Here is a 17,003-nt window from a genome sequence, read left to right as displayed (position 1 = left end):
AACGGCGTATCCTGACAAGACCGTTGATATGATAAATGAGAAATCGTGATTCGTAAGGCAAAGCAACTGTCTTTCACTTATCAATTTTCTAGTCTCGATGTTCCCGGGCCAAATTTAGGCGTAGTTGAAAATGATGCTAGGTCAACAGAGGCATACGAGTAGAGCATCTTCTGAAGCGTATGTTGGGAAACACTTGGACATGCACTGTATTGGGTTGTGTAATGCAGAATTATGTATGGGTTGTGTAACACCTTAGCAGGTGTTATGTCTAAAATTGTAAATATGTAAGTGTATAAGTAACTGTGTAATGTAAGTAATAGTGTAATGTAAGTAATTTAATCAATGAGTGTAATACGTCGTACTATGTGTACTTTTAACATAACGTAATCGGTAATGTAGTCATTAGCGCGTGTAACGCGTGCCCCATGTGTATTATTTTAAGTAACGCATATATGATTATAAGGCAAAGTATGTGTGCCTATCTTGTTATATAGCATAATGTCATTTAAGAAGTAATAGCAATAATGTAAACTATAAGTAATTCAGTTATAAAGTAACTTAGCAAGTTCGCAATACAATTAGCTTAACGTAGTATACAGTCAGGTTATAACTCTAATAAGTGCAGATTAATGTCATGCATTATGTATGTGTAGTCTAATGTCATGTGAAGTGTAAAGTATGTATGTACTAATTCATGCAAGTATTATGTATAAGTTTAATGTCATGTCATATATCATGTATGTAATGTTATGTTTCATGTATGCATTATGGCCTATGAACACCCAGGTCAACCATTAACATAAGAATCTGTACAGAACCAATGTCAAACTGGAATAGCCCCTGTATGGCCATGTAAACTTTTTCATGAAGGCTCAGTAACTCCCGGTGCGCCCTTGTGGGACCCCAGGGAGTTCTTGTATCTCTATAGGGGAGGGCGTGGGACATATGCCTGTTTACCTCCGTTAAACCGTCCCCTTCCTCCGTCACCTGTCACCTGTATTGGGTTGTCAGAGAATCCACTGTCTGGCGCCGATTTTGCTATACGAAGTGGGACAGTCTCCGGCGCCCTTTTTCTTTGCGTGGACATCCAACACTTTGGCGTCTAATGCTGGTTTCAGCGTCATTTATCCACTTTGCATAAATACCAACAAAGGCAGATCGTGAACAACTTTTCAGTCGTGCAATTTTGGAGATACTTGTTCCGAGTTAGTCTTCGGCCCATTACAATCTGCCGTCTATCAAATTCGCTTAGATCAACAGCTTTTCCCAACACTCGCAAAAGTAAGTGCAAGAATGATTCCCTATCTTCTCCAGATAGAGGTAAATACCATTTAAACTTAATCACGTGCCCTCCACATCATCTAGACGAATTCACTGAAAAATGTAGGGATGGTCATAATGTTTTGGCTCGTCAGTGTATATCTTCCGTTCTACTGGGCCGATTGACGAAATTTAACATGCTTTTTTGCTTATTTATGCGATTTATATATCGCATTAATATAACATATAACATATAACATATATCGCATTAATATAACATATTTATATATCGCATTAATATAACATATAATATATATTAATATAACTTATTTATATAACATAGGTATTCTGACAAAAATCAGACTTGAATACTTTGGCGACTTTTGGATTTCTGAAATGACATACCGATTTTTTTCGGTATTTCGATTCTAAGACTCAAACTATGCTTAAATATTAAATTCAACTTACCGGAGAAATTCAAAATTTTACCTCGGCCAACCTTTTTCCGTTTGCACCAAGAATAATTCACTTTGCGAAATTCTTAATCTATGGTAACCTATTGCCCTTTCATTGCGCACTAGATGAGAAAAAAAAGGTGCATTATTCATTCTTTCAAATAATTTTAACATAGTGCGTAAACCACATTTGGTGTTATAATTACTTAAAACAAATATGCCAAATTTCAAAACGCGCCAATATAAATTCATATATATCTTGGGAAATTTTGAATAAAAAACTCTAATATTTTGCAGGTATGCGTAGAAATACATCTAATTTAAGGTGATCTTAAAAGTTTTATAGGTTATGATTCAAACATAGTGTTCAAAAATTTATAAAAATTACTAAAAAATTCAAATCAGAAAACAGTTTTATTTGTAATCAGAAACAGCTTGAATTTTATTTGTATTGAACCTAAATTTCGAATTGTGAAAGAAAACAAAAAAGAAGTTTAACAAAAAAAAAAAAAAAAGAAAAAAGAAAAAAAGAAAGAAAAGAAAAGAGAGAGAGAGATTAATAAATATACTGTATCAAATTCGATGAACATGGAGGAGCTGAATTTTTTAGTGCTAATTTTTCAAAAACTCTCCGTGCAATTTTTACAAAACTTGGCATTTTGGCAAAATTTGAATCATAGAATCGAAATACGAAAAAAAAATCAGTATATCATTTCAGAAGTCCGATTTTATGTCAGAATACTTATATTAGATAGAACAATGCTATATATATAAATCTAATATACAAACAAAGTCGCGTTTTCGGGATATGAAAAATGCAAGTTAAATTTCGTCTATCGACCAATAGAAGGGGAGAAATTTTTTTTGGCAAGATGTGTATAGATACGGATAGGAATTTTATAAAAAAACACTTTTCTGAATGCAGGAGACCCTGAATTGGATATCTCTTCCATTCAATATCTCAAGAGTTTTTAATTTTTACGATCACAATGCTTTCTATATATTATAGAACCTAGTGACTAGTGAGAAAGTTATAAATAATGGTTAAAATTTACCGCTCTGGGCACAAAATACCAAACTAAAATCCCGAATATCACTGTTTCAAGTCCTGTGGGAGAATAATTTTTATTCATATGCTGTTTTATCGGTAAAAACCGCGTCTACATGTAAAAAATAAAATAAAATAAAATAAAATAAAAAATATATAAATAAAAAATTATAAATAAAATAAAATAAAATAAAAAATAAATAAATAAAAAATACATGAAGAATAAAATTTCATAAAATTTGCGGTGCTGTAATTTTCAACATAACACAACAGGTTTTACTTCGTAAGTACTAAGCTTAACCATACATCTTTCATTAAAATATTTCCTAAAGTAAAAGATGTATTTTAATAAAAATCAGTTCCGACACTTTTGGTGTGTAGCGATTATTAAGGATTATATTTCGAAACAAAAAACTGAAAAATGTGCAATGCCCCTCGAATTCCAGATCTTCCGATTACAAAACGAAGGCACGCAGTAAGGAAGGAGAAAATATCTTACACTTTTCCTCACTTAAAGGCGACTGGGAAGGTGAGGAACCAATCTCCAAATTCTGATCGTATGCAATTGTCGTCCACCGCATTTTAATTCGGCCATTAGGCATTTTATTTGGGAACAGAATATGTGGAAAATATGTTACATACTGTCATAGGACAGGCACGAGGTAAGGAGGAAACACACGAGAAAATTCTATAAAACAAAAGTTTTGCACTTGTTTGCCCAAGTTCGTTAGGACGAGGGCTTACATCTGCAGATGTGCCGTAAATACATTAAATAAATGACTTTAACCCTGAAGCATATGTGAGGATGTAGGATTTTATTTTCGAATTTTTGTACAGCTTACACAAAATGCGTCAATTTTAATAGTATGAAATTTCTATTATTTATTCTCAAACCTTCATGTTTCATATGCATGCTGACTTTATAGGACTTACGCGTTCCAAAATCAAATGAAACTTTTGCACCATCACAACAGATTTTGATACTTGCATTTGACTTTTATGGGTTGAATAAAAGAAAGGAATCGTGAAACATTTACCATACTGGAAACTATCTTATCACTAGGTCTGAAGGTATTAAAACCTATAAATCTTGATTATTTACATTTAATCAAAGGAAAATAGTGAAATTATGTCTCATATGTTGCGTTTGTCTCAAATCTTTGTAGTACGGTCTTCAATAATTATCCATCATCATAGTAAAACGAACTGTCCTTGCTACATATTTTCTATTTCCTTAGTTCTTAGCAATATTTCAAATATGTCTCACCTTCTTCACGTAAATATTTTAGGAAAACACAACACTCATCAAGAAATGAATTTTAATAGTCAAGAGGGGTCCTCAAGATAGTTTCGCATTAGTTAGTGTTTCGTACATCATTGCAAATCTGCACAATACCCATCACAAATTACACTGCGACTTTGTCAGAGCAATGACTGACAATGGACTAGAACCACTATATAAGTAAAAAGTAACGAATATCTTCAGAACCAAGGAATTCTGTGTTTCAAGTCAGTACTATGATCGACTAACCTTCTTCTTCAGCTACAAATATCTTTGCAAATACCTTTGCAAAGTACAAATACCTTTGCAGCTCCAATAATTGTTATTCGGCGAGTCATTTTAGCTCATAAGTACTTCTTAATAATTATTCAAGCCCTGACAAAAATCATCATTATTCGAAAAATTGTTTCTGCTTTCTTTTTCAGAGTGTTGCATATCATGAAACATAGAATTTTCATTTTTTGTTAATAACCAATTGTCACCAAACGATTAGCATGCACACTGTTACAGTTACACAGAAATCAGATTATGTCCTTAAGCTTCCTTTTCTGTTCAGTTGTTTTTTCTCAACAATATTCATATTGCATTGCGTAATTTCTAAAATACCACTAGTGGAAACGATGAAATTATATTCTTTGGCAAACGATATACTTTCTAATACACCCAGTATTCTCAGGTTAGATTGGCTACAAATATAGAATTTAAATATCATATCCTTAGAGAGATTTCAGAAGTATGTTAAAGTGTATGCTGTATTTACGAACATGTGTTTTGGTACACAGAATATTTTTACAATATATAAACTGGGTGCCGGACAGGAACAACTATATATCATTATTTAAGTTACCAAATTATTATATTTATCAATCGTGAATTTCTAATCTGCGTAGTGTCTTTGTTTGAAGATAGATTACATGTGTGCTCCGAGTCAAAGCGTTAAGAGAAAGTATTAAGGTGAATTTGCTCAGGAAACATCACGGTAGAAAAGCAAATGTCCAAAGATAATACAAAATGATAATATAATTGTGAATAAACAATATGTGTGCTCCGAGTCAAAGCGTTAAGAGAAAGTATTAAGGTGAATTTGCTCAGGAAACATCACGGTAGAAAAGCAAATGTCCAAAGATAATACAAAATGATAATATAATTGTGAATAAACAATATAATGAAATTGGAAGTAAAGGTAACAGAACTCCGGAAAACAGAATCTGGCAAAACATTTTCAATTAAACAACGAAGACAGTGCAGTAGAACTTGTCACTACAGCATTATTGGGAGAAGCATCCATTAAGTGAAAATGTAAACATGGAGAAAAAAGATGAATAAGAAGTAATTTCAGATTTAATCTTATATAATATGGGAAGGGCTTAGAATTTTAGTTTTCGAAATAAAATGATCGGTGGCATGTGATAGTCTACAGAAACATTATCTAGAAAATACAATGTTGAACGAAATCTGTTGAGAGGACCCCGATATTACAATATTATTATATACTGCAGAGGAAGATGATGAATGATATATTAAATCTGGAGCTTCGTTTTAAATCACAGTCAAGTACCAGAACTTATATTTTTATCGAAGATGGCGCTGAATATGTAACAGTTAACAAACTTATCCTACTATACGAGTATTCATTAACAAGCGTCTGCTTTCAAACGGCATCACTAATTCAAATGGTTGTTCTAAGGCACTCAGATTCCTTAAATAACAATAAAAAAAAAAAATCCTGAATTTGAGACAATCAGCTTATTTAAGTAACTTCTGAATCAGGTTTTCCCATACGATAAGTTCGTCACCTGTACTTTTCGCAAAACAAAGTTCGATAAATCTTCTGCCTTCATACTACTACTACTTCTGCCTTGATGTTTGCCGAAAACTTCTAGTTTTCTCCTTTCACCAAAAGGAACACGTTCAAAATGGCAGTTTTAAACACTTCAAACTTATAATTTTCGCTGCCGGGGTCGCTTAATAAACGCTACCGATGCCGTTGTACCTACTCTTGACCTGTCCTTGAAGCGCAGCAGCTGTTATGATGACCTTTTGTAGCCCTCCAACAGGGTATAATAAAAAAATGAATTCCTAATCGTTCCAAAAGATCATTACCATCGAAAGTGGTGGCCAATTTCGTTGATGCGCTAATGATGTCTAAAATGAATTCGAAACCTTCCACAGGACTTCCTTATGAAAGAGAAACTTGAAATCTTGGGGAAGAGGAACAGGCTAAACGGAATATTGGGGAAGGGGAACAGGTTTCCATTAATAAAAGGGAAACAGGATAAATAAAGCAAATATTAATAAAGTTAGCCTTGCATATAGTATTTAAGTTTGTAACTTACATAATTATTTTTATATCTGAAGAAAATTTCTTATCTTCGAAGCAAATTTGAAATATATTTGAATTGGTAGACAAAAACAAAAGTTCCAATTGCAGTTTGGAAACGCAGTTATAGAGCTTTCAGGTTAAAAGCTATTTGATTTTTTTTCCGCTTTTCGAAATTCTACAAAGTGCTACAGATTTGCAATAAAAACTGTAGAGTTCCTCACTTTGTAAATGCTAAGTTACTGTTGAACGTGAAGAATCTTAAGAACTGATAAACGGAGAATCGTTTGAGTTCGTGTGACAAGAAACAATAAGCTAGAAGGGTAAATTAGCCCTTTATTATTCCAACTAAGGTTTAACAAACTACGTCTTGGAGTGTACAATAAAGCCGACACTCGGGCTTTGAACTTAAGAGACTAAGAATAATGCTAAACTTATCTAAACTAAAGTGATATAGCCGAAGCTATCAAGATTCTAACCGAATTGGCTCCATAACGTTATCAAGGGCCTAAAGTACGGCCGAGCGTAATAATAGCTTACGAGAGAGTAGCCTAAAAAGGCAGAAGCGTGCAGACAGAATACCTGGTAACTCTACATTAAGACAGAAGAACTTCGCGGTTAAATACCACTCTTTCTCATTATGTATTCAGACGTGATTCTAAAACTACGTTCTGGCCGGAAGTGGTAAGTTGAAGTTACGAATTGATAGGAAAGGAACTTAAAATTTAACTGTTAATAAAATTAACTAATCAATACAAAACTAATACAGAAGTGCAAATTGTTGTTTTCTGCAAATATTACAAGTACAGTTGATGCTAATTATAATGACCCCTTTCATCTTGAAGATAAAGGATATTATTACGTGAGTACGGATCCGTAATGAATTGAATGTTCACAGAACCGATGATAGCTTGATAAAATTTATCCCCTCCCCCCCAAAAAAAATCTTCGCAGTTCTGGAACTTTTCACACGAAAGTACTCGTACAGCTCAGTATGACAGAAATAATTGTTACCAGTTGACAGACAGTATTAGTTTTGTATTAATTAGTTAGTAAAAACTACTAAGAACGTTGAACACAAAGCAATCCAAAAGAAAAGTTCTCAAATTACATAAACTCGCACAGTCACTCTGAGCAGTACTCTGAGCAAAACTGAAATTGACGCACGCTTCGGTCTTACACAGGTTTCCCCTGCCTGTTGAGAAATTTCCTGTACCTTCGATTTCTCGAAATTGCTGGAAAGCATACGCAGTTACAGGTTACATAGAGTTAGTTACAGTTACACAGGGATCGAACAATTTTAGTCGCCGAAACCACTGCCAGCTTGGCAGCCATTTAGCAATGTTCGCATTTTGAGGCCTTTCATGTTACTACAGCAATTACTACAATTTACGTATAATTTCACTAAAATTATTTGCATATAAACAAAATTCATAGTAATATTATAACAAGTGGTAGTTATGAAGGATATACTTTTAATAAATCCTCATCACGTAGAGACATTTTGCACAGGTTGTTATAATGAAATGTGCACTATAACGAGGATTAATATAACAAGCTTCGACAATATTTCAAAATATTACAACAAAATTTAGCATTGATGTATCTTAATTGTGTTATTATACTGCACAGTTCTACAAACAAATATATATACGTGTTGTAAGACAAATTTACTTAATAAGACTCCTTAAATTTCTGGCATAAAAAGAAGCTGCGCTGATTCCAGCAAAATAGATGTATTAGATTTCGAGATTTTATATAACACATATACATATGAAAAATATTTTATTTTTTGAAATTTACTTATGATTTAATATTTAGCAAAGTGGGAAAATGCTTGCTGCTTAACATAAAACTTTAATGTTCCTCTGAATTTATGATGGAATGTTGTAAGAATGAATACAGATCTTTTAATTAACTCTTCTAACCTGCAACTAAAGCTTTTCTCGAAGCTTTTCAGGAAGGTAATATATGACGGGTAGAGAATCTAGTTCTCCTGCTTTTGCTATAGTGTTATATTTGTTTTATTAGGTAAAGATAGTGTCGTGCAAAAAAGGAAAGCAATTAGGTCAAAGCTTACACCAGATGCCATTCACAAAGGATTTTAACACATCACTCCATGTGGCTGAAATATTGCAGATACCTTTCATGATATTGCAAGACTTTCAATAGCTTGTCAAAATGACATTATTGGACACTTGAATAGCCTCATCAATTCCTCTGAATGTGATCTGTGAAAGTTGTAAAAATAAACCGTTGGTGGCCAGCGAGGAGTTTGTTTTCTTGCGTATTGCTGTGATAACATATTCATTTTCCGTGAAAAATCTAAAGTAGTCTAAGGCTCTAAGGCAGTGGTGCCCAACCTTCGGCCTCTTGCAAGCACATTTTGGCCTATCGCGAGCACATTTCCAAAACATCAATATTTTTTGTTTAAAAATATTTCCAATCTTAAATGATACATATGAAATATTAATTCCAGTAAATGTGTTTGAGATGAATAATAATATTGGTTGAACTTTATCGAAATCAGAGAAGCGGAGTCCAAAATTATTTTTCAGTGTATTTAGGTTTTCCGAGTGTTTCTCTGTTTCAGTTTCTCTGTTCAATTACTAACATGGCTTGATAAATTCTGAAAATGGGAGAAATTTTTTTCTTTCATCTGATTTATCCACAAGTTTAACTTTATCTGAAAAACAGTTACAGTCCCAGTCAATTCGAAAAGAATTTTTTCTTTTCCCTGGAGATCTATGTTCAGTTTAGCTGTTATATCCGTGAGAAAATACAGATCGGATAACCAATTATTATCGTCCAATTCTTTACAACTTTCGTTTCCGGATTCCCAAAACTGCTTTACTGGCGAAAGAAGTTCTACAAATCGTTGAAGTACTTTTCCGCTGCTCAGCCGTCTAACATCGGAATGAAGCAATAAGATTCCGTGTTCGCTATTAAGTTTCATCAGTCGCGCAATCAATTTTTTTATAACGTCTTGCAAGATAACTCTTATGACTATAAATGCTTACCATATTTTAACAATTAAAAATATAAATGAATGGCTATTTTTAAAATATTTTTTCTTCATAGTACCTAATCGGGCTGGCGAACACATACAAAACGATCGGCGAGCACAAGGTTGGGCACCGCTGCTCTAGGGTATAAGGATAACTGCAAGGAGTGTCAAGGTTTGCAATCAAAATATTAATGGAGGGATAAATCGGGGAAAATCATCATAATCGAATCAAATAAAGGCAAAAAAATAACCTAATTATTCAAGGAATAGGATTTCTACTTAACGGTTTTAATAATTAAAGTAAATTTCATTAAAAAATAATGGATGTGACGTAAATTGAACAAAGCATGGCAAAATGTTTTTTCAGTGGAGAACATTATTTGCGTATTTGGGGAGAAAACGCGTCGTGGTGTAGGGAGTAACACCCCTGATAACAGCGACAATTTTCAAGAGCAGAACATTATAAAAAATTATTATTAATCGATATATTTGAAATACATATTTTTTGGAGTTTAGGAAATGAACCAGCTAAATAAATAAATAATATAATCATATAAACAGATACACGGCACGGGGAATACATAATATCCAATAGAGATGAGTAGGTATAGTTATACCGTACTAGGAAACACAACACTGTGTACTGGTAATTGGTTTCATGTCCTTAAAATTCCCATCAAACATATTGGAAGATCTAATTACCATTCGAACTACATTGATTAGATTACATTGCTTAGCACACTGGCTGATCTGGAACATACCAATAAAATTCAGTGAAAACGCATTGTAGCAGACTGTACTGACATTTAAACGGTTTACATTAGTTAATACACTAAGTATTTTTATATGCACCAATAAAATTATCATAATGCTCATGAATGAATTTAACGTATGCTGTTTCTAGGTAAGTTATATCTTTTAAGCTGTTAGAATTTATATGTTTCGTAATTATTGGGGATAAGAATAAGACAAACGCTTTGCGAGATTCAATCGAGAAGTTTGTAGAAGAGGGGTAAAAGGGGAAAGGTTTATATGAAATTTTTGCTCAACGTTATTTAGTTCCATTATGTGATTTAATAACAAATTTCATAGTTAGAACTTAACTTCGAAAGTCATGACATTTCAAATTCCAAAGATGACGAAATTTAAATGTGAGTTGCGATAAAGTATTTATGAAGCACATATCGGCATTGGCCATTTATGCAGATCTGTCTGAGACGTCAGGAGACTGCGCTCAGCTCATTCTATACTTACCAAATGGGCAACAAAATTTTGGGTAAAAAGAACTTCCTGCAAAGATGATCCACACTCTGGTTCTCTACCAACATCGATCACAAATGCAACTGATTGCCGAAATGTAACAAATTAGAATGTTAGACTGTTGAGCGATTATTAGGAACGTAACACAGATTAAGGTATTTCATCTGGCAGCAGAGAATCCATTACGAAACATACATGATAAAGAGAAATGTCTCAATCCACTGAAAACCCAGAAAGTTAACGGAGGCACAGAAAACTGATCGTGGAAAATTTGGGAGCCACTTTGAAAAATGTTTCAACAGATTCAGAAGAATTTTTATACAGATCTATAACTAAGAATGAAATATAAGTATTCAAAGTTTTTATAAAACTGTATAACCAAGGGTGAAACATAGGGCAGATGTATACAAATCCCGAAGGTAAAAAACACAGCCTAATCCAAAAGCATGCCGTTTCTGTGAGCAGGACGATCCATGTGTTCATTCTCAATCAAAGGGTTTTTTGAAATTCCAAACCGTTATTAATAATTGTTTTTGAAATTCAGCATTGAAAAACAATCACAAGGGAACATTATACACTGTCAATAACAAAGCCATGCGAAGAAATGAAGGTTAAATCAAAAGGAAAACTATAGAAAGAAATACTAGTTTACATTACAATAGTTGACTGCCACACAGCTACGCTGCTCTGGTAAGGAAACTGTGGCTGTAACTTTTACTAAATTCCAGGTACTGTTTTCTGTTTGTCTGTCATCCTTTCTCTTTGGCAGATTTTGCTCTAAGTGACTATTTTCTTTTTTAAAAATTCTGAAGAAATTCCTATTTGGGATGCGTTTTTAATCCGAGATCCGATAAAAGCTGTAACTAACTGGTTTTCAAAGCATAAAGAAGAAACTTTCTCTCGAATTAAATGCAATACCAGAAACGCTGGGTTTCCATAGGAGGGAATCACAACTTCCCCCAAAAAAGATTCACCTATTATTGTTTTGTATTCACGTTCTATGAATATTTTGATCAGCCCATGTATAATGCACAATAGTTTGTAATAAAAATTTATTTAGTTTATATATATTATTATATTCGTTGCATAGATGCTGGTTTTTTCCAGAATTAGAAGTTACGATTCCTTGGTTATATTGTAGAGTCATTAGGTTTATTTTGAAGCGGGAGAAGTGAAAAATGAGCAATGCCCTTGCCGGGAATCGAACCTCGACCTCTCGAATACACGCCGACTGTGTTAACCGTTACACCACGAAGACATGTAGAAAGGAGAGTTAGGGGACCTAGTCACCAAATGCTGGTGGTGAAGAATCATTATCCACCACATTTTAGTTCGGGCGCAACTGTAGAGACATTAGGTTATTTTTATGAGGGAGACTTGAAAAATGAGTGGTGCTCTCGCCGGCACTCGAACCTGGACCTCTCGAATACTTGCCCAGTATGCTAACCGTTACACTACGAAGGCATGCTGGGAGGACGGAGGAAATATCTTATAATATGAAATATATTTGACATATTATTTTAAGTAAGCTTTACCTAAGATACATATTACTATGGTGATAAATACAGATTGTGTACTTTTAAATAAGAAGCATTTATTCAATTCTTTTGACTGCTTAACGACTATTTGCATCCGTTGGTATTATCTTGGGGAATCTAGGAAGAGATTTTTCTGTGCGTTACTGTTACATTTCGTCCATTGACAATTTTTTTCGTTCAGACTTCAACTTGTGCTTTATATTAATACTTTAGTATTTATTATATTATATTAGTATTATATTATATTATATTAGTATTATATTATATTATATTAGTATATTTATTATATTATTTAGTATTATATTATATTATATTAGTAAATTTATTATATTATATTAGTATTTAATTCGAAATTACTTGGAACAACGCAAAATTCAATTAACCCTTGATAATGAAATTTTAATAAAAGAATTTACGTTTTTGAAAATTTCAGCATTTCTTCCCTGTGGTACCCGTCGTTCTACGCAATGAGAGCAACTTAAAAATTTCATTAAATATTTTATTCTACTAATATTGTTTCTGATGCTTCAGCGTTTTGACTGATATGCATAGTTTAAATTCATTTCGCAAATTTCCATCACGAGCACCTGTCAGCGTGTGCTCAATCTCTTTACTCTAGTTGTAATTCATCGTGACAGAATTGCTCTTGTCCTCGTTTCATCTGCCGGAAATCATGAAATACAATCACTATTGTTATGAAGCGATATAGCTCATAACATAGGTTTCTCTTTCGCCGAAACATCAAATTCGTGGCAGTTGAACTAAGGACAGACAGTTTCTGAAAATTCCCTTTTTCTAGGCGAAAGAGTACAATATCCATTTCGTGCCTAAAGTATGTTTTCATGCTTATATTATAGTGGCCTTGTTCTGTAACCTCAATTGCCTGCATTCTGCTTTAGAACAGCAAGAAAATGCGCAGAAATATTCTTTCCCCGCTTCACCACTGTTAAAACATTGATTATTATTTTATTCAGTTATATGATAGAAGTCAAATAGCGCTCTTTTAATGAACAAATGAAAAAATTCGAATCACAATTGAATATTTTGCATAAAATAATGAATTACTGTAATTTATCATCTTATACAACGCATAGAATTAGCTTTTACACAGAAATTCAAAACAGTAGAGAGCATCCAATTATAAATGTGCAAATTTGGTCGCCAAATTTGCTCCAAATGCATGAAAAACAACTTATTTTCTATTAAAGTTTACCTTCAAAAAAAATTTTTGCCCCTTGGAAAAAATGGACCTCGTGCTTTTCCCACGAAATGCATACAGTTTATCAATGAAACCAATGGCAGTCAAAGACTGAATTTTAGCTTACATCATAATAAGATGCTTAGAAAATTTTAACCCTTTTTAAGAATTAAATATAAATTTTGAATTTTAGCTTACATTATGATAAGATTAGAAAATTTTAAGCTTTTTTGAGAATTAAATATAAAATTAACTGTAATAAACTTTAATATTTTGCAATTATTTGATACGCACTGTTCACAAAATTAACCTCACTGTGAAAAAAAGAATGAACAGAATTATATCTCATCCTCTTCTTCATAGAAGGTATTGCGATTTTAATACTAAGCCTGGGTCCGTGGCGCATAGCCGACAGCAATTAGCCGACAGAAACATTTAGCCGACAGGAACATTTAACCTACAGGACATTTAGTTGACAGGGCATTAGCCCACAAGACACTTAGCCTATAAGGCATTTATCCACAGAACATTTAGCCGCCTGCACGTTTAATCGGCAACACATTTAGCCCACAACACGTTGAGACCGCGTATATGCTTAAAAAAATGCGGCACTGTTTTAATAAATTTTGTCCATATTTGTCTGAAAGAAAGGGGTTCAGGGAGCACAAGGAGAAAGTTTATGGACAATTACCACTTATTCCTCTTTATTTAATCAATTCAAGTCTAACTACTCTTGAAATCGGGTCTCCACGAACCTTTAGCCGAGGGGATATTTAGCTGACAGCACGCCAACTGAAAAAAGTTTTAGTTGACAACGCGGACACGTAGACAAAAAATACATGTAACAATGTTTTGATATACGTGGTGCATTTGACACGGTCTGGTGGCCGGACATAATTTATGCATTGGATAGCGCAAACTGCCCTGTAGAAATTTTGAATTTAATTCGAAATTATTTGGAACAATGCAAAATTCAATTAACCCTTGATAATGAAATTTTAATAAAAGATTTGCAAAGAGGCTGTCCACAGGGTTCCTGTTTAGGACCAACCCTGTCGAACTTTATCGCTAATATGGCCTTTGGTATGTTTGAAAATACTGAACAAGTAACTCTGCAAGCTTATGCCGATAATTTTCTGTTAATTATCTCAGGCGTAAAGGATATTGAAGTAAGAGCTCAACAAGCGATTGATAAGTTTGTAGAGTGGGCAGACATGCATAAATTAAGAATTTCCGAAGAAAAAACTACTATGTTGTTTATCGGTAGGAAAAGCAAAATGCGTCGAAATCCGTCAGTTAAAATCCATGGAAAGCGCATAAAATGTGCAAACACTTTGAAATATCTAGGCTTTGTTATCAGCAATACACTGTCTTGGTTTCCACATGTGAAACATCTTAAACAGAGATGTGCCGTTCTTACGAATGGCATGACAAAAACTATGGGCCTTAATTGGGGTACTTCCCCAAAAATCTTGCGACTGTGGTATAAAACAATCACTGAAAGAGTTCTTTTGTACGGAGTCTCCATTTGGTGTTCTTATATGAACAAAACTATGAGTGGCTTACTGAATTCAATACAGAGGCATCAGCTATTGCTTATTTCCAAAGGTTATAGAACAACCTCGACAGCCTCACTGCAGATTTTGGCGGATATACCTCCATTAGATCTGCAGGCTCAAAGAGACTCTTTCTTAGGACGGATCCTACGATTACGATTGAATGGGGATTTATGGAACAAACATCATCTAGTAAATGATTATGAACTACGGGTTCCATCTAATCTTGGCCATCCTGCCTCTTTAAAACTCAAATCCGCAGTCAATTTATACTATACGCAGTCAAATCCGCAGTCAGTTTATACTATACGGCTCCAGTAGCCAATGACATTGCTTTATTTACAGATGGTTCTAAAACTGAACGGGAAACAGGTTGTGCCTTTTGTGTATTTAACAATACTCAAAAGGTATATACATGGACTCGAAGGCTTGATAACAGAAATACTGTTTTTCAGGCAGAACTTTTAGCGATAAACGCTGCTCTCACTTATGTTAAAAGAAATCTCTCGGACAAGACTAAGATCTTCAGTGATTCATTATCTAGTCTGCAGGCTATCTTAGACATTACGAATAGAAATCCAATTGTACAAGTTATTCAAGAGAAATTACTAAGATTTAATTCATCTGAAAGACCACTTCTTACCTGGGTGCCAGCTCATGTTGGCATACTGTGCAATGAAGAAGCAGATACCTTAGCTAAATGGGCTGCTAATGATATCAACAGAATTGAAAATCCAACAAAATTGCCTTTTTCACACTTGAAGAGCAAGACTTTAAATGCACTGCTTGCGAAATGGCAGGAAAGATGGACTAATGACTCCACAGGAAGACGAGCCTTCTCTTTCCTCCCAAAAGTTTCACTCAGTCAAAGAAGCACATCGAATTTTTATACTCAATTTTTCACCGGTCATGGACCTTTTAATACATATCTCTTTCGATTTGGACTACGTACGACTGAGCTTTGTTCTTGCGGGGAGTTGGGAGACCCTGAACACTTTATCTTTCACTGTTCATTTACTAAAAAACTTCACTTGAATAAACCTTTAGATCAACACAGGCCAAAATGGGCTGATCTGATATTAAAAAACTCTAGTGAGAGTAAGAAATTTAAGGAAATTATGTAAGGAGTTAAATTTTTCTGTAAATAATTCGCTCAGATCATATCTATTGGAAGTGAGTAATTGACTTTCAGCGACTGTTTGATTTTTTTTTTTTAACTGCATAAGATTTTTACTGCATAATGGTAATTGTTTAACTTATTGTGTCTGATGCTTATTATTGTTCAGTTTTGTTGTTTCCACTACTTATGTTACTGATTTAAAATTAGAAATCGTTTTACGTAGAACAGACGTTATCTGACATTGAATGCATCTATGCTCTTATAAATTGTAACGGTTACTTGTAGCCTATAATTTTCTTATATTGTACAAATAGTCGGTTTTATTTGTGACGCACATAGTATTTGTTGTATGGTACTGAAATCGTTCTTAATCATGTATATATCACGATTATTTTGCTTGCATTTGTCTTAGCGATGCCAGCAAACCTAATCTAGAATAATTATTTTGTATAACTTTTTGCACTTTTCTGAATTGAATAGTTGACCTGTTTTTGTGAATTTGATTGGTTTTACTTGAATTTTCTATTGTAAAATTTGCATTTAAGGCAGTATTTTATAAGAATTTTCTTTGAATTATTTTTGAATGCATTTGGTTTTTGAATTTGAAATTTTTCATATCTTTATGTTGGCATTATTCTTGTACTGTATTTCTATCGCGTTGCCAGCAAACCTGATGTAGAGTTTTCATATTACTTGGAGTGGTTTTGTTTTTAAACCAAATTTATGTTTTGTATTATAGTAATATCTCAGGTTCAGTGTATTTTATGATAATATTGTTCAGTTATCAAAGTTATTGGTTCTTAATTCTGAATTCATATGAAGAAATTTTATTTGGCAGTTTATTATTGTCTTAGTTTACCTTTATGCATTTTTTCAAAATTGAATGGTTCTTCTTGATATTGTGAATCTAATTGAAATTAATTGTGTATAATACAGTAACGGATGTATTATATTTTGTT

General features: G+C 33.4%; 1 protein-coding gene across 1 annotated transcript in view; it reads left to right on the top strand.

Moving 5' to 3' along the window:
* Positions 1-8,618, top strand: part of LOC146998305 (uncharacterized) — a 116,651-nt gene extending 108,033 nt beyond the window's left edge. The window contains exon 4 of the mRNA XM_085813972.1: positions 8,397-8,618. Coding sequence (XP_085670098.1) covers positions 8,397-8,537 — 141 coding nt within the window. The 3' untranslated portion in view covers positions 8,538-8,618. The remainder of the gene's footprint in view (positions 1-8,396) is intronic.
* The last annotated feature ends 8,385 nt before the right edge of the window (positions 8,619-17,003 follow it).

Source organism: Stegodyphus dumicola, chromosome 3, assembly GCF_044657685.1.
Source record: "Stegodyphus dumicola isolate Sdum_Otavi_A_Nest chromosome 3, ASM4465768v1".
NCBI lineage: Eukaryota > Metazoa > Arthropoda > Arachnida > Araneae > Eresidae > Stegodyphus > Stegodyphus dumicola.
Note: the sequence above shows the minus strand (reverse complement) of the source record. Positions and strands in the feature narration are given on the sequence as shown.